The 24,471-nt window shown below is 36.8% G+C and overlaps 1 protein-coding gene across 4 annotated transcripts in view; it reads right to left on the bottom strand.

Annotated features, from left to right (window-relative positions):
* Window positions 1-24,471, bottom strand: part of osbpl8 (oxysterol binding protein-like 8) — a 91,097-nt gene that overhangs the window by 54,802 nt on the left and 11,824 nt on the right. For 2 of the 4 annotated variants that reach the window (XM_036210147.1, XM_036210149.1), the window contains exon 2: window positions 7,689-7,788. In XM_036210147.1, the coding sequence (XP_036066040.1) occupies window positions 7,689-7,733 (45 nt within the window). In that variant the 5' untranslated portion in view covers window positions 7,734-7,788. Of the gene's footprint in view, window positions 1-7,688; window positions 7,789-16,265; window positions 16,404-24,471 lie in introns of those variants that run through there. The other 2 variants (XM_024284264.2, XM_024284259.2) reach the window with 2 other exon arrangements.

Raw genomic sequence — 24,471 nt, 5'->3', positions numbered from 1 at the left:
ATCGTTTGTGTTGTATTCGGCGTGGTTACGGCCGACAGTAACCGTTTACAAGTTTATTAAAAGCTTTGCGGTTGGAAACGGTCGCCTCGGCCTCTTCATTGCGTCCTGACGGACGCTACAGTTTGTTTGATATTTTGACTACTATTTGTATCTTTCTTTTATTTATTATGGAAAGCACTTCAAGATTCTTCGTAGCAGGAAAAGTCCTAAACAATTAAAGTGGAGTTTGAATGTATTCCCAGACAGCAGGACCCACTTCCTGAATGTTTCTTACTTTTCATTGTAATTGTTGCAAATCACTCACATTGAACACAATTTGATGAACATTTATTAGTTTCATTCTTTTAATAAGCTACATGACTTGTTAAGATAAGAGATTTCAGACAGTTGAAATATAGACGTGAATACAGAGTGAACCCTCATTGTTGCTCACTGCGGTCGAAGGAGCGCTCAGTGAGTTTCTGTGTTTGCTCAGACGCACAAAAAATTAGAGGGAACATTGGAGAGAAGCGGCATCATAAATGCTGAAATGGTGAATAGAACTCCATACACATTAGTGAAAATTGATGGTCAGAAGCTGATTTGTAACACAAGAAGTTAAACTGTTTTATTTCTTCATTAAAGCCATCAAAATAATTCCACTTCCTGCATGGGTAGTTAGTTTAATCGTCAATGTGGAAACAGAGTGTTTTGTGTTAATGGATTGTTATGGCAAAACCTCAACAGTCTTAGGATGTGTGTAAATGTTTTCTAATCGTGCTGGAGGGTCTTATATTAAACATCTTCAAGAGATTTGTGAAGCCCCGTCATTTGTTTCATGACACAACTTCCTCCAACATCTTCTTTTCTGCTGCCACCACCACCCACCACCTCTGGACCAGTGAACGGGATTCTGTTTCAGACGGATCTTGGCAGAACATGGTGTGTCTTTATTAAGCTCTGGACCGAATCTACAGCCGCCTCCTTAAAGGGGTCCAAACTGAGTTTGAGTTGAAGGCATTTTAAATTAATGTATTATTATTTTAAAGTACCGTGTCTAACGCCCTGAGTTAGGCTGTGATTTCAGCTCCAGCATTTCTAAAAGTTGCATCTCTAACGCACTGAAAGCAGATTGAACTATAGTTGTAATAACAAAGGAAATGTTAAAACAGCATCAAATTAGAAAGATCCTTCAGAGTCTAAAATATGATGCCAATATAAATGTCTCATAAATGCTAAATTAAAAAAAACAGTTTCCAAGCTTTCCACAGAACACAATAACAGCAAGTGCTCATTTAAGTTTGGATGGTGACCTTATGACCTTGTGTGCTTTCTTTATTTTCATCTTGTGGCCACTAGGGCTTCACTTTATTAAAAACAACAAAAAAACAAATAGGAGCAGTTATATTGTTTCCGGACAACAATCCTGCTGCCAGGACCAATGTAAAGATTAAAGCTAAAATATAGCAAACTTGGAAACCCTGAACCATGTTTAAAGTTTAGAGTCTCAACACTTCGGTTAATAAGTCACCTTTACAGGCTAAATTAACACTTTATCACCTTTAAAGACCCACTCCAATGAAAATCTCCTTTTTTTTTAACATGTTCTTATAGCATTTATTTCATAGTAGAGGACCTATATAGAAGAATTTATGATTAAATGATTAGATAATTCTGAATATTTTTTGATTCATATCAGGAAAACCGGATGCTAGAAAAAGCTCAGACTAATGAAGCAGCTATTGAAATGGGCGTGTCAAAGTCTCCCCTCCGCCCACTCGGACTCTGCCCCGCTCACTCTCAGGTGTGCGAGATAAGATGAGGGTTAGACACTCGTGCTGTAGCAAATTGTGATTCTGGCTCAAAACTGTACGAAGTGATTGATCAAATGTTGCTCGTTGTTATTGTTGGATCACTAATGCTAGCTTGAGTCTATATAAAATGGGTTTGAGCAAAAACAGAGCTCTCAGGGACATGGAGGGGGCGGGGTGCCTCTCTGAGCCAACAGTCCCACCCAAAAACCAGAATTGTATTTTTTAATGGGCTACTGCATAAGATATGTCTTACAGAACGATAAAAGCTTTTTTATTTTGGCTAAAACTTCAAAATTAAAAGATCACTGGAAACTAGTGTTGCCACAAATGATTATTTTAATAATTGACTAATCACCGATTATTTTTTCCGATTAGTCGACTGATCGGGTCATGGGCAAACTGGATGCAAACCAAACATCTTAACCATTTAACTTTAAACCAACTAAAATCTAGATTATAGCATTGCCTGCTAGTGTAAATGCTATTAGCGGAATTTGGTCCCTGAAGATGCTAGTGCTGATAGTTGACGATAATGAAATTGATAGCTAAAAACGTTGAAGTTGATAGCTGAAAACACCTTAGTTGATAGCTGAAAACACTGAAGTTGATAGCAGAAAATGCTGAAGTTGATCGCTGAAAATTATGAAGTTATTAGCTGAAAACACTAAAGTTAGTAGCTGAAAACGCTGAAGTTGATAGCTGAAAATGCTAAAAACGCTGAAGTTGATTGCTGAAAATGATTAAATTATTATCTGAAAACGCTGAAGTTGATTGCTGAAAATGATGAAGTTGATTGCTGAAAACACTTAAGTTGATAGCTGAAAACGCTGAAGTGGATAGCTGAAAAAGCTTAAGTTGATAGCTGAAAATGAAGAAGTTGATAGTTGAAAAAGCTGAAGTTGATTGCTAAAAATGATGAAGTTATTAGCTGAAAACATTGAAGTTATTAGCTGAAAACGCTGAAGTTGATAGCTGAAAATGATGACGTTATTAGCTGAAAACGCTGAAGTTGATAGCTGAAAACGCCAAAGTTGATAGATGAAAACGTTGAAGTTGATAGCCAGCTAAAATATTAGCTAAATGCCAAATTAGACAAAAAAAATTAAAAAGCCTAAATTAGCCAAAATAGCTAGCAAGTTGCTGAAATGTTAAAACAGCCTAAAAAACCTTAATAAATGCCAAAGTAGTCCAAAAAGCTAGCATAATGGTATTATAACTTTCAATTTTACTATACTTAAACTCAATATAATATAAAGTAACTACTAATCAACTATTAATTAGTTGTCGACTATTTTAACAGTCGATTAGTCACTGATACATACATTTTTTTTATATTCCCCACTGTTCTGTTCATAGAAACAGGGGGGTTCCCACTGAGCTGCTCTAGTGTCAATAAAAAGAAAACAGAAACTCCCATGACTCAAACCCGACACAAGCACTTATTGATAAAAATGACTGTGGAGAATCATCAACGTCTGCACCAATACTCGCTGACGTGAACAGTAATGTGCATGCTCGGCTTTCATCTGGTAAAGATCCATCCTTTTTTATAGGCAGGGCATTTTCAGCAACAAGAGGATGAGTCAGAAGCACAATAAATCTTGCAATTTCAATCCCACACCATCCTGACTTAATACGTCTGATAAAACGATAAAAACCTCAAAGGAGATCTGCTGATGTGAGAGGAAACAAGTTCAACAGTCATTCCAATCTAGGATGAAGCTAAATATAATGACAAGACTCCCAAACCACTTCATGAATCAGCAGTTTAATTATGCGGACTCTTTCAGAGGCGCAGAAAGACAAAAAAAATAGCTGGCAGTGACGGGACTTGGATTCATTAAACTGAATTCCACTCAAAGCCTTTGGTTCTGCTCACATTCATTTCCTTTGTATTGTGTTGCATTGTATTAGAAGGCCTGCATGGATTATCACCACAGCGATCTACCATTTTAATTGTCCTCCTACTCAACACTAAAAAGGATTTGAGGGATTAGTGCAGTGAAAGCCAAAATGTAGCCCAGCGAAGGTGTGAGGAGGCAAAAGCAGACGTGTAAATTTAAAGAAAACTGCATCATCAAAATATCGTCACCTTCTGTGCCAGACATGATACTTTTAAAGACCCACTCCTGAAAATGTGGTTTTTATTGTATCCTTGTTGTTTTTTTGTCATGATGGATGACATATATAAAGAAAATTAGGACTAAAACTGCGTTTGAGTATTTCTTTATTCAAAGAAAATCAGGAGTGGGAATCTCCTGTTTGATTACGATTCAGGAGGCAACGATTCGATTATGAGACGATTATTTTCCGTGTGGCTTCCAGTCATTCTCTGAGTTTGGAGGACCTGAGATTTCAGATGACAGTCTTTGGATATTAAATGAGCAAATATTGTGAAGTCCAAGCATCACACATTAATATAGGGATGTCCCAATCAGGTTTTTTTTGGCCCGATCAGATTCCGAGTCATTTGATTTTGTGGATTTGCCGAGTCATGATTCCGATGCCTTTTTTACACGTTTAAAATAATAAATAAATTAAACAGATGTGTTGTCCCTTATTTAAATTTCAATAACCTTCTTTTATCATTAAAAACTTAAATAAAACACTTCTGTGAAGTAGCTTTAATAAACAAGTAAAAAATAGAGAAAATATAAACTAGGAAAAAATATATATATTTTCTTGTTACTGAAGTGATAATTAGTCATGTGAGAAAGTTTAGTGACTCTAGCTTTTATATCTTTAGAGCTATTGAACATGTTTAACCAAATGTGATTCCTGTCCTCATTTAGAATTCTTAAAAATAATTGATAACTTTGTTTAAGCATGAATTTGATCATGAGTGTTGATGACTAGCTCATATAAGTATTTTTTTTTTCATTTATTCGTTTTTTTTCTTCTTTTTTTAAGATTATGTGCTTATTTTTTTAAGTTCTTAAGACATCAAATTTTAGGTTTTATTACCACAGTAGTTCATTTTCTTAACTGTTATTTCTCTGTCAGATAAATAAAACAGGCATATCAAAGGACAGCTCGGGTCCTAAGGAGTTAAATCACGGCGCTAGCATGTAGCAGTTAGCAGCACTGAAATTGAGCCTGTTGTATGACTCGATCCGCCATGTTTGTGTGCTCTTCACAAAGTGAGTTTATCTTCGTTGTAAAGGGAAAGTAACTTGAGGTTTTTAGGGGCTGAAATGTAAATAAAGGGATGATGGGAAGTCAGAGATGGCTTACTCTGTGGCAATAGTTTAATCTGGAACTCAGAGGTGAATTTCTGATGAACTGATAATTAAAAAAAAAAACACAGGAAACACTTTGAAAATAGATTTAAAAAAATTGATGGAGTTGGACTTTATTGTTGATCCAACATAAGTGATGACTTGTCCAGCCAAACAAGAACTTCAAGCCTCAACTTCACAGTTCAGAACAAAGATAAGGAACAGAGAACAATTGCCATTTCTATTAATGGCCTTTATTAATGGCAGTTTTGTTGGAAAGAGGATGTTGAGTTGACGTGACCTTTTGCAGGGCCATGCAGTGTAGCAACGACAGCGAGCCAGACAAGCCCATGGCAGCCTGACAATATTAGCACCTTAAGCTGGTCATTAAAGTTCAGGGAGAACCAGCTCTGAGCAGCTGTCCAGTCTCCTGCCCTCACCAGCTCTGAGTGGAGAACAACCGGATAAGGTCAGAGAGAAATCATTGTCACTGAGTAATTGGGCTTTTTTTGTGGAGATGGGTGGAAACTCAAACATACAGGAGGAGCTTGGAATAGAAACAGTAGTCCTCAATGTGGAGGAGAGGAAGTCAAAGAGACGGATGTGTGATCTGCCAAGCATTTCTAGCTCTACGGTAGCAATCAGGAATTGATCATGGATGGATGGAAGGGTGAGGAGACCAGTGGGAACCAAACAGCCTCACTGAAATCTTTAAGCTCCAGGAGCAACAAATGGAGAAAATGATGAGGATTGAAGTCTAAAATGTGTTGTTGTTTTCCCCTGACGCATCACCACCAGAGTTCCTTTACCAAACCATTCTTCATTACTCATCTATCAGACTCAGCTGGAGTATTGAAAGGGGCCAAACGCACAGTTTGATTCATAACTTGAACCATTCACAACATCCAGAAAAGAGAAAAATGCTCTTAAGAATACAGACAACTGTAAGAGGAGGGCCCTGCGACAGACTGGCGACCTGTCCAGGGTGTACCCCGCCTTCGCCCATCAGCAGCCGGGATAGGCTCCGGCACCCCTGTGACCCCGTAAAGGAACAAAGCGGTCAAGAAAATGGATGGATGGATGTAAGAGGAGGACGTTACAGCAGCAAAACAAACGGAGAATACCATTCATCAAAACTCCAAGAACCAAAGACTGTGTTAGTATGAGTCTGATCTGACATCCATTCACAAGTCTCACATTAGAAATGATTAATGGAGACTAGTAATGTAGACACTACAGCTTATTTGGTTTAAATCACAAGTCAAGGCCCGGGGGCCGGATCCGGCCCTCCAGGTCATTTTATTGTATTGTTATTAATGGCCCGATGTTATCTTGCTCTTATTTCTAACTTGTATAATTTTGACAAAATATATTTTATGGAGAGTAAAATATTGAAAGTTATTTAAGGTTTAAATTGATTTATCCTGGAATAATATTCCTGCCTTATTATTCATATTTATGTTAAACGGTTATTTTGGACTACTTTGGCATTTACTAAGACGTTTTTAGGCTATTTTGGAGTTGAGATAATATTTCAGCTACATGCTAGCTGTTTTGGCTTGTTCAGGCTTTTGTTTTTTATTTTTAGGCTGTTTTAGAGTTGAGCTAATATTTAGGCTATGTGCTAGCCGTTTTGGCAAATTTAGGCATTTTTCTGTTTTCTAGGATATTTTGAAATTTAGCTATTTTTTAAGCTTCATGGTAGCTGTTTTGGCTAACCTAAGTTTTTTTAGGATGTTAATATGTTATCTGGTCATCAGCTTCTGTGTTTTCAGCTTTTAGTTTGAGTGATTTCAGCTTTCAGCTTTAGCGTTTTTAGCTATTAGCTTCAGTGATTTCAGCTATCAGCTTAAGCGTTTTAGCTATCAATTTCAGCATCTTTAACTATCAGCACTAGCATCTACAGTGGCCAAATTCAGCTTACAGCATTCAAACTAGTATTATCACAGGTAAACATATCTATTTCATAATTATGTTAAGAAGTTACGCTGTTAAAGTTTTAAAAATTAAGTTGTAGAGTGTTCAATAAATGTTTATCCTGTTTATCCCACGATCTACAGAGTGTTTTGGATTTTGGCTCCCTGTGTGAGTTTTTTTATTATTAAATTTTTATTTAACCAGGCAAGCTATTAAGAACAAGTTCTTATCTACAATAACGATTCCTGGGTGAAACTAAATCACTTTGACAATCACGGGATAATTCAAATGAAGGTAAAAAAAGCTGAGAAACCTTAATTTATCTTAATTTATAGCTCAGAATTAAAAGTCCACACATTTAAATGAACATGTGTGTACTGCTATGTTCATCAACATTCAAAGCATTGTCAAAGACGTCTTTAGAATATCCCCAAGCTGAGACTTCTTCTGAACAGTGACATGAGCAAACATAAATGTACTGAACCAAATTAGAATGAATTAGAGCCTCTATGCTCAGCCGCTTTGGCTTTTTTATTACTTGTTTTTCTTTAACATGAGATGATTTTGGATTAAGACACACTTGTACAACTTATATCTTAAATTTATCTTGTTTTACTCATAACATATAATAGTTTGTTTTGATCAGTTGGGTTCGTATTTTTCCTTCCAAAGTCTTCTGAATTTGAAGACATTGTAGGTTGAAGGTTTGTGCTGTGTTGTGAGCCCGTGAATGGGGCTGTATTTGGTTGCTTTCACTCACCGGAGTTTTCTCGGGCTCTGTCTGGGACTCAGAGGAGGAGTCCATGGTCGGATTACAAACCAGAGTCAGGCTCGTCTGTGCTGCCTTAATGGATGCATTTCTGTTGGGATCAAAAAGAAGCACAATTATTAGCATGCACGACAAGTTTCAAACGACAATTTTAAAAGAAAAAATTGCTAGAAACTGTTATTTTTCCAACATAGTGAGACTTCTGCATTGATTTAAATTCTGAAAAGGTTTGCTTTGCTCTCTCCATTAGCCCCTTCCCTGCTTTCTCTATAAAAAGTTGAGGTGTGAACATTTATCTCATCGACTGAAGATGTTCTTCTTGCTGCTTCGCAGCCTCGAATTAGACAAGACTTCTAAAGGAAAATCATCAAATCATCTGTCTCTCGCTGGCTCACAATCCAAGGTTAACACTACCGGTGCAACAAAAACAGTGAGCAGTATTGGAGCTATCCAGATGTACAGTTCTGAGGCAGATACCTTTACCAAAAAAATATGTAATGACTTCATAAATCAAAAAAAAAAAAATCCCTGCAGAATCCATCTGTATACCTGAACCAGGTATTTAATATGTGGAACAAATTCACAGGTGATCAAAATAAATTTGCTAAATTTAAAATTTGGAGCAGACTTTATTTTTTTACATGTTCTGAAGGAAGAACTTAGAGCTACAGAAGTATTAGAACCATTAAAAGGATAGTGAAAAGTTTATAAATCAGTTAATCGATTGGAATTGATTTAAATTTGATGGATCAATAATTGTTTTATAAAAATAGAAATCAATTTAGCACATAAAGCTAAAGTCCACTAGCTTGATGCTAAAGTATAATGGGATTTCCCATAGGACGGCTAATGCTAAATCTTGGTCGACCTAAACCTACATTGCTGAATAAATAAACGTATTTATAAACTCACCGACATGAATTTTTAAAACTAATTTAAAGAAATATTTTTTAGAGTAACCATTTGTGGTCTAAAGCACATTTTTTTACTCAAACTTTCTTCTTCTTCTAGAATAAGGTGTAATGCTTTAGGGCAGGGATGTCAAATGAGTTTTTTATTGAACACTAAAACATTTTTAAAACTTCAAAACTGTAACTTTTTGTTGTAATCATGAACTAGATATACAGCATTACCTGCAATAATGCTAGTGTGAATGCTGTAAGCTGAATTTGGCAGCTTAAGATGCTGAAATTGATAACTAAAAATGCTGAAGCTGATAGCTGAAAACGTTTAAGCTAATAGATGAAAAAATTAACCAAAACAGCTAGCATGTAGCTGAAATATTAGTCAAACTCCAAAATAGCCTAAAAAATCTTACCGAATGCCAAAGTAGTCCAAAAAGCTAGCAGAATGACAATTTTTAAAACTTTAAAGCCATAACTTTGTAACATAATTACGAATAATAAAAAGGCAGGAATATTATTCCAGAATAAATCCTCTAAAATCTTAAATAACTTTCAATATTTTATTCTCCATAAAAATATATTTTGTCAAAATTATACAAGTTAGAAATAAGAGCACAATAACATCAGGTAATTAATAACAATAAAAAAAAATTATCTGGAGGATTTGATATAATTACCCGGAGGGACGGATCCGACCCCCGGCTTTGACACGTGTTTTACAGGATGTGAATTGTATCAGATTAATATAAATATATTCAAAACACATACATAAACCGTGTAAACTCAAAATTAAATTGAATTAAATCGAATTGAGTGTATCGAAAGAATAAAAAAAATACAATCTTCCACTGAAATGTCCTCCATTTGTCATTTCGTCTCTGTTGAAATGCTCACCTGGATCCACCGATTCCACATAAACAATCAAAATCCACCAACAAGAGGCGCCGTCTGTTAATTACTCAATGCTTTCAAGGGATTTATTTGGAGTGGAGCTGATGCCTTCCAGCATGTGGCCATTTGTGAAATGCTTTTGTAATTACAGCAGGGGGCCACTCACTGTGATTGCTGGCCGGTCTTGATCTTCCACTCTGCACCTGAGCAACCTCTGCTCAACACAGCTGGATGGTAAAAAAGGTGGCATGAAGAGGTGAAAAGGGGATGGAGAGCCAGGTGTCTGCCCATTGCAGGGCCGCCATATCCTAGTTTCTTGTCTAAAGTTGGTGTAGATTTCAAAATGTTTCCTATGAGGATTCTTTAAGTTTTCAGTTGAGCTCCCATGCTTCCAATAATTGTTTCCTGGAATTCTTAAGATTGTGTCAGTACTCAAAAGCTACGTCCAGTACAAACTACAATCATTTTCACAAGCAAAAGTTTTTTTTAAAAGATCAAATTTAATCCAGTTCTGACCGTTGTCTTGATTCACAAAAACAGATCATTAGATTTGCCTTCAATTATTTCTCTCTTCTAAGAGCAGTAATTCGATCATGAGGAAAACCATTGTCATTCAAACCTATCAGAGCTCTGAAAGCTTGAAATGAATGTCTTTACAGGGGACTGGAACAGACGTTTCAGAGTCATGGAACACAGATCAATAAAATGCAGGACAATGAGAGGCTGGTAGCCAGGAAAAAATGCTGCTTTCTGTTTGTGAAGCTCAGTTTGAGTAACTTCTGATGGCTATCAGGCATTTAGTTTTACTTTCATCGGAGAAAGAGCAGCGTGTACGTGTCCTTCTAGAGACATTATAAGACACTAACTTGTAAATACACGTCTTCCTTCATTCACTGACTGAGGAATCCAGCGAGACGTCCTGTCAGTGTTTTTGTTTCGGTTGAGTTATTGACACACTTCACTTATATTCTGATGTTTGATGTGAATCAACGTGTGAAAAGCTCAATCTCTTCAAATAATGTAATGAAGGGACCTGTAGATACACATGTACCGAGTAGCACGATTAGTCGACCAATCGACTACTAAAATAGTCGATTAGTCGACTAATCGACTATTTTAATAGTCGACTAATTTAATAGTCAATTAGTCATTACTTTATATTATATCGAGTCATAGTGTAGTAAAGTTAAAAGGTATTATGACATTATGCTAGCTTTTTTTTACTATTTTGGCCTTTACTAGCGTTTTTCAGGCTATTTTGGAGTTTAGCTAATATTTTAGCTACATGTTAGCTATTTTGGCTAGTTGGGATTTTTTGTTTTTTTTCTAAACACCGGATATCACATCACCGATTTCACAAAGTAAAAATCGAACAAATACAAACATTTCACGTTTATTTATGACTTCACTGTGCTCTGATGGTGAAAACGTGGATGGTTTGTTCAAATATTACATTTAAACGCGCTTTTTTTTTGTTTGAAATTGTTCGACCACAATGCATTGTGGTCTATATTCGCTAATCTAGTGAGCATCGATGCACACTACTTTTTTGCAAAGACTTCTGGGAAATTGCGAATACAATTAGTGGAACTAGTAGATTTGGACAGCACTAGAAAATGGTGAATAAACTATATAGTAAGTAGGGAGTAATTCAGACACAACCAATTGGTTAAATTGTGACAACAGTATTAGTGGGTCCATGGCTAACTGGTAAAGTAAATGTATTAAAATATAGAGATGCATAGTATTGGAATTTTGATGAAAATTGATTTTCTGTTTTTAAGTGTTTGCTGATATGAACTAGGGCTGTCACAAATTATTATTTTAGTCAACTAATCGGGTCATCCACAAAGTGGATGTAAAGCATGTGAATGCTGTAAGCTGAATTTGGCCGTTGAAGATGCTGATAGCTGAAGATGTTGAACTTAATAGCTAAAAACGATGAAGCTGGTAGCCAACTAAAATATTAGCTAAATGCTAAATTAGTCAAAAAAAAAGGAAAAAAAATCCTAAGTTAGCCAACACAGCTAGCATGCAATTGAAATACTACCTAAACTCAAAATTAGCCCTAAAAATTGAAAAAATCCTAAATTAGAGAAAACAACTAGCATGTAGCTGAAATATTAGCTAAACTCTAAAATGGAATAAAAAACAAACCAAAGAAAAGCTGAAGTTATCCAAAACAGTTAGTATGTAACTGAAATATTAGCTAAACTTTAAAGTAGTCTAGAATCAAAAAAAGCCTAAATTAGCTTAAGCAGCTAGCATTTAGCTGAAATATTGCCTAAACTCTAAAATAGCCTAAAAACCTTGATAAATGCCAAATTAGTCCAAAAAGCTAGCAGAGTGCCATTATAACTTTCATCTTTACAACACTCGGACTCCATATAAAGTAATGACTATTCGACTATTAAATTAGTCGTCTACTATTTTAATAGTCGATTAGTCTCCTAATCGTAGCGGCCCTAATATAAACATATGATGTTTTAACCTTTGGCATACTAAAGTTTAGATTAACTCACCTGTTTTCTCACAGGTGTGCGTACTGCTGTCATTTTAGCACTTTCCAAAACAAGACCTGTAAACTGAGTCATCTTGTTGACGCCCCCATGGTCACAGAATTACTAAACTGCTGATTTCCCATAAAAAGTGCTAGTGCGTGGTTCCCCTTTAGCTGTGTGCACTCCAGCTGAACTTAGCATCAGGAGCTGTGAAGGTCTGCTGGCGCCACAGTTTAGGCTTCTGCGCTTGTGTCAAAACAATAAAAGAGGCAGCGATTTAGAGGACGCATCTTTGTGTCACTGACAGACAGATGAAACGGCAAGTTGTTGAAGTTGCTGCAGGCCCATTGACGATGGATGAGCATGGTGGCCTGCAGACACACTATAACAGTGACACTATTGCTCAACACGGATGCCTTTTTATGCTATTATTACCAATGCTGACATTGTGACAAATTTATAATAAATAAAATAAGTAAAGAAATGACTAGAAAACCTTAAATTTCCACTCCAATCATGTTTTGATCTATTGTAAAAGTGTTCCCAATTGTGTCATTTTGTATGTAACAAATACATTTCATCTGCTTAAGATTAATTTTCTTTATACACGACCTTATCATGAGAAAAATGCAACAAGAACATGTTAAAAATACAAAACACATAAATCTTCTTTAACATCTCAAATCTGATGGTAAAGACTTTAGTTGAGAATAAAGCTCAATAACACTCCACTAAATAAGTAACCTTATTGCTTTATCGCTGCTCAAAATACAAGTTAAAGCTAATTCCATAATAAAACGAAGCATTATGGGAGTTGCTGAATGAAACCAGAACAAACACACAGCGACATAAAGGTCAGTTTTAAATCTGCCTGTAGGCAGAGTGGTGCAGGTCAACACGAGGGAGTTGATGTGCAAATATCTGTGTTTAAAGGGTTACAAACATCAAACAAAGTGCTTTAATTAAACTGTGAAAGTCAAACAGGGAAATATTAAAATTTACCAAGCCCAAGAGACTACAGAAAGACTAGCAGCATAACCGTTTCATCCTCCTCCAAAGACCATAAAGTGATCAGAGCACAGGATGTGACTAGAGCATAAGTAGAGGTAGGTTTGATCTAAACACAAATATAAGTAACTTATTATTACTATAAGTAATGTTTTCTCACAGTAAATGAGACTAAAGGTCTGTTCAAAAATACAGACTGTTTCAAATTAAATCCTTCTTTCTGTGAAACATTAAGCAGGAGGGATCCAGAACCTGCTAAATTCAAAGTTTGTATTTTTAAGGAGGTTTATCTAAATACTGATGAGCAGACGTCAAAACTGTTTCCATTTTCAAAGTCAGGAAATGTTTACGCACACAACAGAAATCTGCTTTAAGCGTCCCCGCTCCATGCCTGGAGATAATCCAAGAACCGCACTGAATAAAATAAAGAGCAGAATTTTCGTTTAAACGTTTGAAAAAACCATAGTCTGGAGCAAAGTGGTCAGGTGTAAATACACCTTCAGTAAGCAGATCATCTTCCTGAAAGATATTTCTGAGCTCCCCTTGCATGCACAATGACTGAATCAACACTTTCCTCTCCTCCTGTCACCAATGTCCTTTGGTTATGCAAGCTATCATAGCATAGCAGTCAGTTTCCTTCATACAGAATGCATGCTGAGTCTGCTGCCTGTAATCTAAACACACACACACACACACACACACACGCGCTTATGCGCTCTCCAACCATCGGGTTCCTCTCAAAAAGTCATTTCAGCTTAAACTGACCATTCACATTTTCCCTCTCCTTAAATCGTCAATTGTTCAAATCCATGAATTGATTGTCTTTAAAAGCAGTTTCTGACAAAAAATTTCCTTTTAGTTTTCAAAGATTTCCTACGACCTCCTTTCATATACATAAATATGTGACAAGTGTCTCTCGTAATTGAACAGAACTGAATCTGTTCAGTATGTTGGCAGTCATTTTCATGGCTGGACGGTGGTGCAGAGGCTCTCGCCTCACAGTAAAAGGTCCTGATTCAAATCCTGGCAGGGACCTTTCTGGTTTGGAGTTTGCATGTTCTCCCAGTGCACGCCTGGGTTTTTTTTCCAGAGAAAAGCCACAGTCCATAAACATCCTTCATTGGCCGACTGGAGACCCGTACTTAGGTGTGTATGTGTGTGTGTGGCCCAACGACAAACTAGTGACCTGTTCAGGGTGTACCCCGGCTTCACCCAACATTAGCTGGGTAGGTTCCAGAAAACCCATGACCCCAACAGGGACTGACAATGGATGGATGGCCTTAAGCCGTACAGGAGTATATACTCAATTGGGGCAAAAATCCAAAACACACCTTAGGTTGTGGGTTGAACAGGTTAAACATCTATTGAACACAGTAAAACTACATTTTTAAAATAATGTGGACCGAACGCTGGGACGTGGCCGGTACCGGTACCCTAATGCCTCGTTTCCACTGCGCGGTCCAGACCGGACCAGTTCCCTCTTGGCCGGTTTAGAACGGTCCGGGTAATTCAAGTGAGGGTTTCTATTGAGGGTTGGACCATCATGTGGGGTGTAGATCAATGATGTAGCTGTGCGACTACAGCGAAAGAGAATCTGCATCAGCTGACTCAGAAACCAACGGAAAAGTAAAAAGATAACCGCGGAGGATAATTATAAATCAGAGCAGGAGTTTATTAGGGATGAAGCCGGCCGCTACACTGCAGAACAGTCTATTGTTCGGAATTAAAAAGAAAAAAAAAACTCGTCATGTTTACCAAAACTCTGATGTTCGTCAATAAATGTTTACAAACCACAATTGGGAGTGTTTTTGTTGAGTATGGATCAATAACAGACATTCTTTGGTCGCGGCAAAACACGGAAACGGAAACGTGTGCGTGTTTGCTGGTCCCCAACCCCTGTGAATAAGAGGTAATAAACAAATGTAAAGAATTTATTATTCTTTGTAAGAAGATTGCGGGAGGCGAAGAAAAATCCAGCCGAAAAGAGGAGAAAAATATCGGTTTGGATCTTGAGTCGGGCAAAAAGTCCGTCGGACGCTTCCTGCAGTCGTAAAACCTTTCCTTCATCGTGTGATGACAGAAGCTCCGCCCATTTTTCAATTTTTCTGTGGACCTACATACAAAGGGGTATGGACCACTCAGTGGAAACAAGGCACAACTCTAGTCTGGTCCCTGTCTGGGGAGTGCTATGTCTGGTACCAGGTGCAGGTTAGGATACAAGTGTGGTCCCGGTACCGATTTGCTGCCCGTAAGCTAGGAACCCCTGATTTAATTGGAACAGCCAATACGTCAAACAACGCCGACTTGGAGACACCCAAAACGTACATTTTTGCAGCAGAGGGCTCCTAAACCTAACATCATGATGTGTGAGGAGTTGGGAATGAGAGGGTATTAAGATACGTGAATAACAAAAGTATTTCAAAAATTTGGTGGGCCGCATAAAATCACCAAGAGGGCCGGATCTGGCCCCAGGGCCTTGACTTTGACACGTGCCCTAATATTTATTTAACAAATATTTTAAACTATTGTAATTTAAGCCTGCAAAGTTGTTTCCAGTCTTTAACAGACAGGTTGACATATTTAGAATATACCAAGAGTTAGAGATCCAGGTGTCCATGTGCTTTGGGGTGCTGAGGTGACCGAGTCCTCACCGACATTGGGATTCAGCTGAGCAACCAGTGGATCAGGCTGAGAAGAGTCAGCACAGTGCGTGAAGGACACAGGTGGAACCTTGGAGTGTTCACGCAGTAAAGACAGAGAGCAGCAACACCCCAGGCTGATGGTTCCAAACACGCAGAAGAGAGACTCAAGCGCAGAGATGAAAACCACAGGAACACAGCAGCCTCAGTGGAGCCACACCTCCCAAAAAAACTAATTAAAATGCTGAAATGATCACCGGATCTGCGTTTGTTATGCAGGGTTTATCTGGAAAAGGATTTGAGGAAATCAAATAACTTAAGAAGGTCATAAGCAATACTGCTGTGACCCAGAAATGACCTTAAAGAAGATTTGCATGGTGGTACGCTGGACCGTCTGCAGCCGGACGAACAGCTCCTCGCCTCAGCCTGAGATTTGACAGCATCCTACAGTCTCACGCGGACGTGTTCAGCTCCATGTCAACAGGCTTTACCTTCTCATTTAAACACAGCAAAACCATTCAGAGCTTCCTCACCATCCACACCAACACACAGAGACTAAAAATACTCGGTAAAGCGACACACACAAGCAGAAGCACACATGTAAACAGGAGAATGCAGACGTACCGCGCTCGGCTCCAGCACCCAGAAGCATCATTACAAACCACAGCAGAGAGAGACCTGAAGATGACATCACTGTGCATTCCCTCCTCCTCCACTAAACGCAGGCTGCATGCCTCAGAGGCGGAGCAGCTCCCCCTGTGCGAGTGTGATGACAAATTCAAATTCTACTGACTGAACCGGACACAGCGTCTACGCATGCAACAGGCTGGATTCAGTTTAGGACATGGAAAATCAAGGACAAATACAGAAATCCTGTCTGAAGAGAGCTGATGATTTGGTAAAAATGTTGCTCTGCCTTTCAATTATTACAGTTGTTTTAGTAGTCAACTAATCACTGAATATTGTTTCCAATGTGAATGCTGAAAGATGAGCTCGGCAGCTGAAAATGCTGGTGACGAAAGCTGAAGATGCTGAAACTGAAATGCTTAAGCTGATAGCCAGTTAAAAAATTAGTTAAATGCTAAATTAGCCTAAAAAAATAAAAAAGAGTCTAAGTTAGCCAAAACAGCTGGAATGTAGCTGACATATTAGCTACACTTCAAATTAGTCTAAAAAACCTGAAAAAAACTGACTTAGCAAAAATTGCTAGCATGTAGCTTAAAAAAATAATTAAACTGAAAAATAGCCTAAAAATCTGAAAAAACCCTAAATTAGCTAAAAACAGCTAGCATGCAGCTAAATATTAGCTGAACTCCAAGCGGCCAGGGAGATGGTTTGATGGATTGGTGTGCCAAAATATTGATATTGCGATATATCGCGATATTTAATCCTGCGATTGAATCTCGATATGTTTTCACCAAGTATCAATCTTTTATTTTCGTTTAAAGAGGCTGTTAAATATTATATTTTTAATCGGCTATTAAATTAGTCATCGACTAATTTAATAGTCGATTAGTTGACTAATCGTGGCAGCCCTACTTTCAATCTCTAAAAAAAAAGGTAAATCAAAGCTACAGAACAAGTCTTACCATTGGTTTTCCATCCACCAATAAAGAAGTGTTTAAAGCAAGCCAGAAAACATTTTTTAATTCCCAGTATCGTATGTTCAGTCTTATAGATCGTGCAGCTCCAGCACCCTAACCTTTCCACTCTCCTTAGCTGGTTTACATTATAAGTTGGGTCATATGGACCCCACAAGACAGTGCGCTGAACTTTTTTTATAATTGATTTTTGAGTTTCACTAATGTCCATAGCAGACATAAAATCCTTTCCACCTTTGTTAACATTAGTCATGGAGGGACTCACACATCAATATATGGTTGGAGTCATCTGGACCCCAAACAGAGCGGAAGGGTTAAATGAAATCAACTCATTATCAGGCCTCCAAAAAGCTGATGAGCTCAACCAGGACAAAGAAATAAAACACGTAGAGTACATTTGTGTAAGTCCCAAGCATCTCTTGATTTATCTGCAAAGCATTCCCAGTGCTCATTTGATTATTATGCTTTTAGGATCAATTTTCTTTATATGTCCTCCATCATGAGAGGAAAAAATGCTACAAGAACATGTTAAGAACACCATTTTCATTGCGTCTTTAAGGTCAGGGTGTGACGCAAAGTTTCCAGTTAGACGTGGACTGTTGTGTAACTGACATCAAAGCTATGAAGAAGTGTGTCCTGACATGTTTAGCCATCACACCAGATCTCTACGGAGCCAGCATCCTCTAGTCTGGACCGTCTCTGCAAGCCACCCTCGCTACAGTCCACTTAACCGTCCAAAACATGGATGAATTAATCAATTTAAGTTTTCAGATCAATGTATTTTACTATGCAATGACTGGAACCCAACAAAAACGTTACCAAGAAGATTCTTTTAGATGAGTAACACAACACAACCACTACACCACTGGATATCACCAACTTTTCTAAACCATTTGGAACCAAACAGAAACTATTTTTCTGCCGTTTTTGGCCTTTTGGCAGGATGTGACATCAACGCCTTCCTAGATTGGGCAAGACTGGGCTAACAGGCATGACAAACGACCTCCGTGTTGCTGGGACATGCCCAGTGAGGCTTTTCTGGAACTGAGGATTTGACTGTCATCAGTGAGTCTTTGTTCTCTTCGTCTGAGAGTGAGCTAGCATCTTGCTAAAAACTAGGGGTGTGTATCTTTCCCTCTCACACGACTCAAAACGCATCTCGCTACATAGTCCACAAATCGATCCATAAAGGATTCAACTAACTTTTTGCCGATACAATACAGTCTGATCCTTTCACCAAAAATGCTAAAATCTAGGTATTTCTTATTCATATGTCATTTTAAGCTATAATTAACTAGAAAAGTTGGATAACCTGTGACATGTGTGAATGCTTTATGGTGAAAGAAGTTGCTAAAGATGCTGAAGCTTCTTGCTGAAAATGGTAACAGAATTAACTTTAACTGCTAAAGGGATTTGCTGTAAATGCAACAGCTGTTTGCAAAATATTAAATTTGCGAAAAAAAACTGGAAATTTTGTTAAAGAACTATGAAAGAAAGCTGAAGCTGACCTAAAGTTCTAAAAAAATTGTAGTATAATTGCTTAAAAATCTCTAATACATGCCAATTTTGCAAAAATATTTAGTGTGTTGCTTGGAATTGGCTTTCCTCCTTGAGATTCTTAGATGAACAGGTCTGCCTCCTTCACTTTCATTTTTAAGCTGCCTTAAGGCACAAGACGTTGGGTTTTCCCTTGTAAGTCTTTCAACATAAAGTGGATAAGATCGAGAAGACTTTAGCTTTCAGTTCTCGGTGTCGCTGCGATTTCATATAGAAACTCATTTGGAACAAATTCCAATTCTACACCGTCGGTCTATACAGTGAAGTCTAGAACAGTTTTATGTCATTTTCCAGTTCTCTTAGCGAAGAGTTGCACAAGCGAGACCAGAAAAGGAATAACTGATTAACTGAACAGAATCAGAGCATTTTCATCATCAGTTTCAATTATTGACTAAGCTTTTTCATTTCTTTCCACTTTGAGATATCAACTTTAAACAGTTTCAGTAGTTGTCAGATACGTTATTTGGTGTTTTGACGATAGTAGGAAAATGTTTGAGGTTTATTTTCCTTCTCCAATCAAGTCTTTGGAGGTGTTTGTACAGAAATAGAAGAACTTTTATTAGGAGCACTAACTAAACCTCATTTATTTGACCAATTTGTGGACTTCTTTCTCTTGATAAAAATGTAGAAAACACTATTATAGGTGTTTAATGGTCCAATATTTGGATTCAAAATCTTATTTAGAAGACGAGTCAGAACTCCTGACTGATCAGTCGGGTTAAAGTTTTCCTAAAAACACATTTTATGGATATTTTCTATGAAATTACAGCTTGAACAGCATGCGGAAAGCTGTGAAAGCATATGCTATGTATTTCTGTTTTTTTCAGTCATCAAAGCTGAATATTCCTCATATAGATTATGTGAGAACTCCCAGCATCAGTTCCGTCTCTGTGTTTACTTCTCACAATACCAAACTAAGACTCCCCTGCGGCAAATTTCATTTGGAGGACGAACATCAGGTCAGAGAAAAGGTTGATCTGTCTTCTGAAGAGCAACAACCGTGTTTATTAATGAGTCTGTGTTACCCAAAGGCAAAAAACTGTTTTCCAAATTAATTTTCATAATTAAGTCTGAGTCCCTCTAACCTTTACTTCTGTGAGGGATGCTTTCCAGAAGCAAGTTATAGTTTTCTTTTTGCACAACATACTGTACATTCAAATTCTCACACATTATAGATCTCACAAAATCTCAACAAAAAACTGGAGTTTTCACTAAAGCCCAATAGAAAATCATGTTTTAAGAGTTCAACGACAAAAAATATCAGTCCAAGTCCAGATCACAAGTCTTTTAGAGCTTATCCTGTCACAAACTGATCATCTTTGGATGCATTGTAAAAGTGTTCCCAGTGGTGTTTTAATCATGATTATTACGTTTCTAGTCCAAATTGATACAAAAAAAATCTCTGTTGTTTTCTAGGACATTAGTTTCAGCAGCAATAATTAATTAGTAATTCACCTGAGTTAAGGGCCGGACTGTTAGCAAGGAAGTAAGCCTTCACCCATTTCCCATAATCCCTTTCTTTACACTCTTTCCTGCTAGCTTTCAGCCCTTCAAAACCCTTAGCTAACACTAGCGGTGCAACAAAAATGTCTAGTTCTACAGTTCCAGCTCAGACAAGGAAAACAAAGACGTTCATGAATCTATTCGTCTACAAGTAGATGCATCAGAATGAAGTGCAGCAGGGTGCTTGTAGCCTAATGATTATAGTTTGTATGCAACAACTACAAAATACCCGTACTTTCAATCTTAATATCTCTTATATACATCCTCCATCATGAGTAAAATCCTGCAAGAACACCATTCATTGTAATGGATCTTTGCAGGAAGTAGTTATGGACAATATGAAAAAAATCGTGTATGTCTATACAAATTAGTTTATATCACAATAACAATATATATCACAATATACCAAAATAAAGTATATTTTCAGTTATTCTCTAAAAAAAGAAAAAAAATGAATTACATACTTTTTTCTGACTTGATTACTTTCAAGTAACATGTAACTGAATTGTCACAAATGAGAAACCTTTTTTAAGGTGCACAACAGTTTCAAGTTTCTCAGTAGGAAAACACATTTTTGCACAGAATTTGCTCAGATTTAAACCAAGACTCTTGAAATTCTCATTGAGGCCAGCGTACCAACCACTACATCACCATTCAGCCTAGATTTATAATGAAATACAATAATTAAAAACAAAACTTAATTTTGAATCGTCCTTGAAAATACAGATGAAATCCGTGAATTGATTTTAAAGTTTAATTTTCTAGCCATTTTTTTTTTACAGTTTCACCCTTGGCCAGTTAAATCCTAAACTATATGAAAAAGGTTTCTTATAACGAAACAAAATCAAATGTAAATAAATGTAAAAAATATTGCATTGAAGTACAAACTTGTGAATCAAACGACTCCAGCAGTGTTACTAGCTCTAACAGGACTAGTGCTGTCACAAGCGATTATTTTTATAGTCATGTAATCACTGATTAATATTTCCGATTAGTCGATTAATTGGGTAATACGCAAAATGGATGTAAAACGCATACCGTCATTAGCTTTAAACTAAGTACAAACTAGATATAATCACACTAGCATAATCTGCGATCACGCTAGTGTGAATGTTTTAACCTAAATTTGGCAGCTGAAGATGCTGAAATTGATAGCTAAAATTGATGAAGCTTATAGACAGGTAAAATATTAGTTAAATGCCAAATTAGCCTAAAATTAGAATTTAAAAAAAAGCTTAAATTAGCCAAAATAGCTAGCACACAGCTAAAATATTAGTCAAGCTTAAAATTAGCTTAAAAAACTGAAAAAAGTCCTATATTAGCCAAAACAGCTAGCATCTAGCCTGAGAGCCAAATTCCAATACCGCCTAAAAAACAAAAACATGCCTCATAGGTTAATTGGAGACTCTAAATTGCCCCTAGGTGTGAATGTGAGAGTGAATGTGTGTGATTGAGGCCCTGCGACAGACTGGCGACCTGTCCAGGGTGTACCCCGCCTTCGCCCATCAGTAGCCGGGATAGGCTCCGGCACCCCCGCAACCCCGAAAGGGAAGAAGCGGTCAAGAGGATGGATGGATGGATGGATGGAACTATTAAAACTATTTTAATAGTCGATTAGTCAACTAATCTAAACAGAACAAAGTTCAGTCTCTGGGGCTTCAATCTTTACTTTGGGTCAGTTTCAGTTCTTATAGTCCAACACAGCGGACCCTCCCTCAACAAAACTAGTAAAAACAGTCATAGTTCCTGCTGAGACACACAGAAAACTCCACCTTCAGTTAACATCAATTCTGACCCACTTCAGTGCAGTGTGCATGTAGACGTCACATCCAATAAATCAGGATCATTTCTACATCTTAGAACAGCTATATTTAATAGCTGACGTCATTTAGATTGAAACGCAAGAGCTTTTGCAGTTTTCCGACTACAACTATTCCTTTTTTTGGTTGTAATATTTTATACCACATTCATGACGGACTGATGAGGATGAGCTGCACAGCACCATCCTGCTGCATCAAGCAGAGCCAAAGAGGAGAGCTGTGTGCAGCAGCTGTGAGCAGCTCTCTGGAGCCTGAACGAATTAGGACACGGCCCAGCAGAACATGACCAGCACTTTTCAAGAAGAAAAAAAACTCTAAATATAGACTAAACCGACACCCACAGTCAGACCGTGTCAGAGTTGAAGGCAGAATTGCCTTATCTGTTTACACACTTTTTACAACCAACAATCAAGTCATTTTAAGGGTTGTCAAGCAATAAAAAATGACCTACAATTCCGAAGGATCTGTCGTTGTTTTTTTTAACCCTTTAAACATTTTTACAAAACATTTGTGGTCAAACACTTGTATTATCTGCTATTAAATCTTCACTCTAAGATGATTTCATTAATCTCTTAAAGTCCCACTCCAATCATCTGTTGATCTGTTCTAAAATTGATCCAGATGGTCTTTAAATTATGATTATGCTTCTTTAGACTAAATTAAGAAAAAAAATGCCAATTTTTCAGACATAGCTTCTACAGTGCGGCAGTAGTTCATTACTGATTTGCCTCTGGGTTGTTGAAAGCTCTCTTTTTACATGTTCTCCCATTAGTTTATAATGGTGAGCCAAAAGGGTCAATAATCGCCAGGAAACAGCATATTGGCCACGAAAAACAGTTTTTTACGTTTTAAAAGTAGCACGTAAATTACACTGTCTTGTGTTGTCCCAAAACGCACGTAAAAAGCGGCGTATTTTGTGGCATATGTGCGTCGAAATGCTGTTGTGCTTGAATAAAAAGGTTGAGCTTTTTCAAACTCCTGCTGTGGCCTACACTGTCTTTTCTCCCATGCAGGAATTGTGAGTCATTACACAGCAGCTTCTTCGAGTTTTCTATCTTTTTTCTTTTGCTGACTTTTAGCCACAGTATTATTTTGATTGTAGTGACTGTTTCTTTTTTCCTTTTCGTCTTTTTCATTTTGTTTTTCCACGTGTGTATAACATTAATAAACTATAAAATATTAAAACAAGGCTTTCTTGGTAACAGACAATTAGAAATCTTTGTGTTCCCATTAAATTACAAAACCAACTTTCTGTTTCAACATAAAGAGTTCATTCCTGTTTAAAAATTGAAAAAAATCCATGGATGAACAAATCATTCCAGATAATCTCATGTCTGCGACTAGCATGATGTGGAAGGTAACATTTTTTGTAGCCAATGCGCCGTTTATTACAGCGCTTTTCTTCTGATTATTGACCCCTTTGGCTTTCCATAGTTAACAGCCTCTCAAAACCTGAATTTTCATCATAATTTAAATAAATAAATGCTTGGAAATTTTATTTTCTCTATATATGTCCTCCACCATGAGAAAGATGCTACAAGAAAATGTTAAAAACACCAAAAACACCTGTTGAATCAGAGGGGGTCTTTAATCAACACCCCACTTTCTAAAAAAAACATGATGTCCTATTTTTTTACGATTTTGTATTTTTTAATTAATTTTCTTTTTTATGATTTTCTATTTTTATACGATTTATTATTTTTTTTATATTTTTCTTCTCCTTTTTTATGATTGTATTTTTTATGTGATTTTCTATTTTTTGCTTTTCTATTTTTTACAATTTTCTATTTTTTTAGGATTTTCTTTTTTATGATGTTATTTTTTGTGGTTTTCTATTTTTTTATTATATAATTTCTATTTTTATAATTTTCTATTATTTATTGGTTTTCTTTTATTCATTGATTTTCTATTTTTTATGGTTTTGTATTTTTTATTAATATTCTTTTAAATAATTTTCTATGTTTTGATTGATTTTCTTTTTTGATGAAGTATTTTTTTATTATATGATTTTCTATTTTTTATTTATTTTCTACTTTTTCATTTTATTTTATTTATTTATTTCTTTATGTATTTACATATTCATTTACAAATGCACTGAAATAGGAGGACTGCACTCAATTTTGTTGCACATTGCACAATGTACAGTCATTCATTCATTCTTCTATAAGTTTAAATCTTTAAATGAACTGATTTGAATAACAGACTTACTAAAGTTTGATAAGTTATATGAATGCAAGCTATAAGCCAAACACCCCCCCCCAACTTCATGGCAAGAAAACTGTCATTGCCTTTTATTGGAATTCCAACTCTTTGTTTAGACAACTGATCCGATCCAAAAGCATATTATAT

This window comes from Oryzias melastigma, linkage group LG23 (assembly GCF_002922805.2).
Source record: "Oryzias melastigma strain HK-1 linkage group LG23, ASM292280v2, whole genome shotgun sequence".
In the NCBI taxonomy this organism is placed as follows: Eukaryota; Metazoa; Chordata; class Actinopteri; order Beloniformes; family Adrianichthyidae; genus Oryzias; species Oryzias melastigma.
This window is presented reverse-complemented; position numbering and strand designations above follow the sequence as displayed.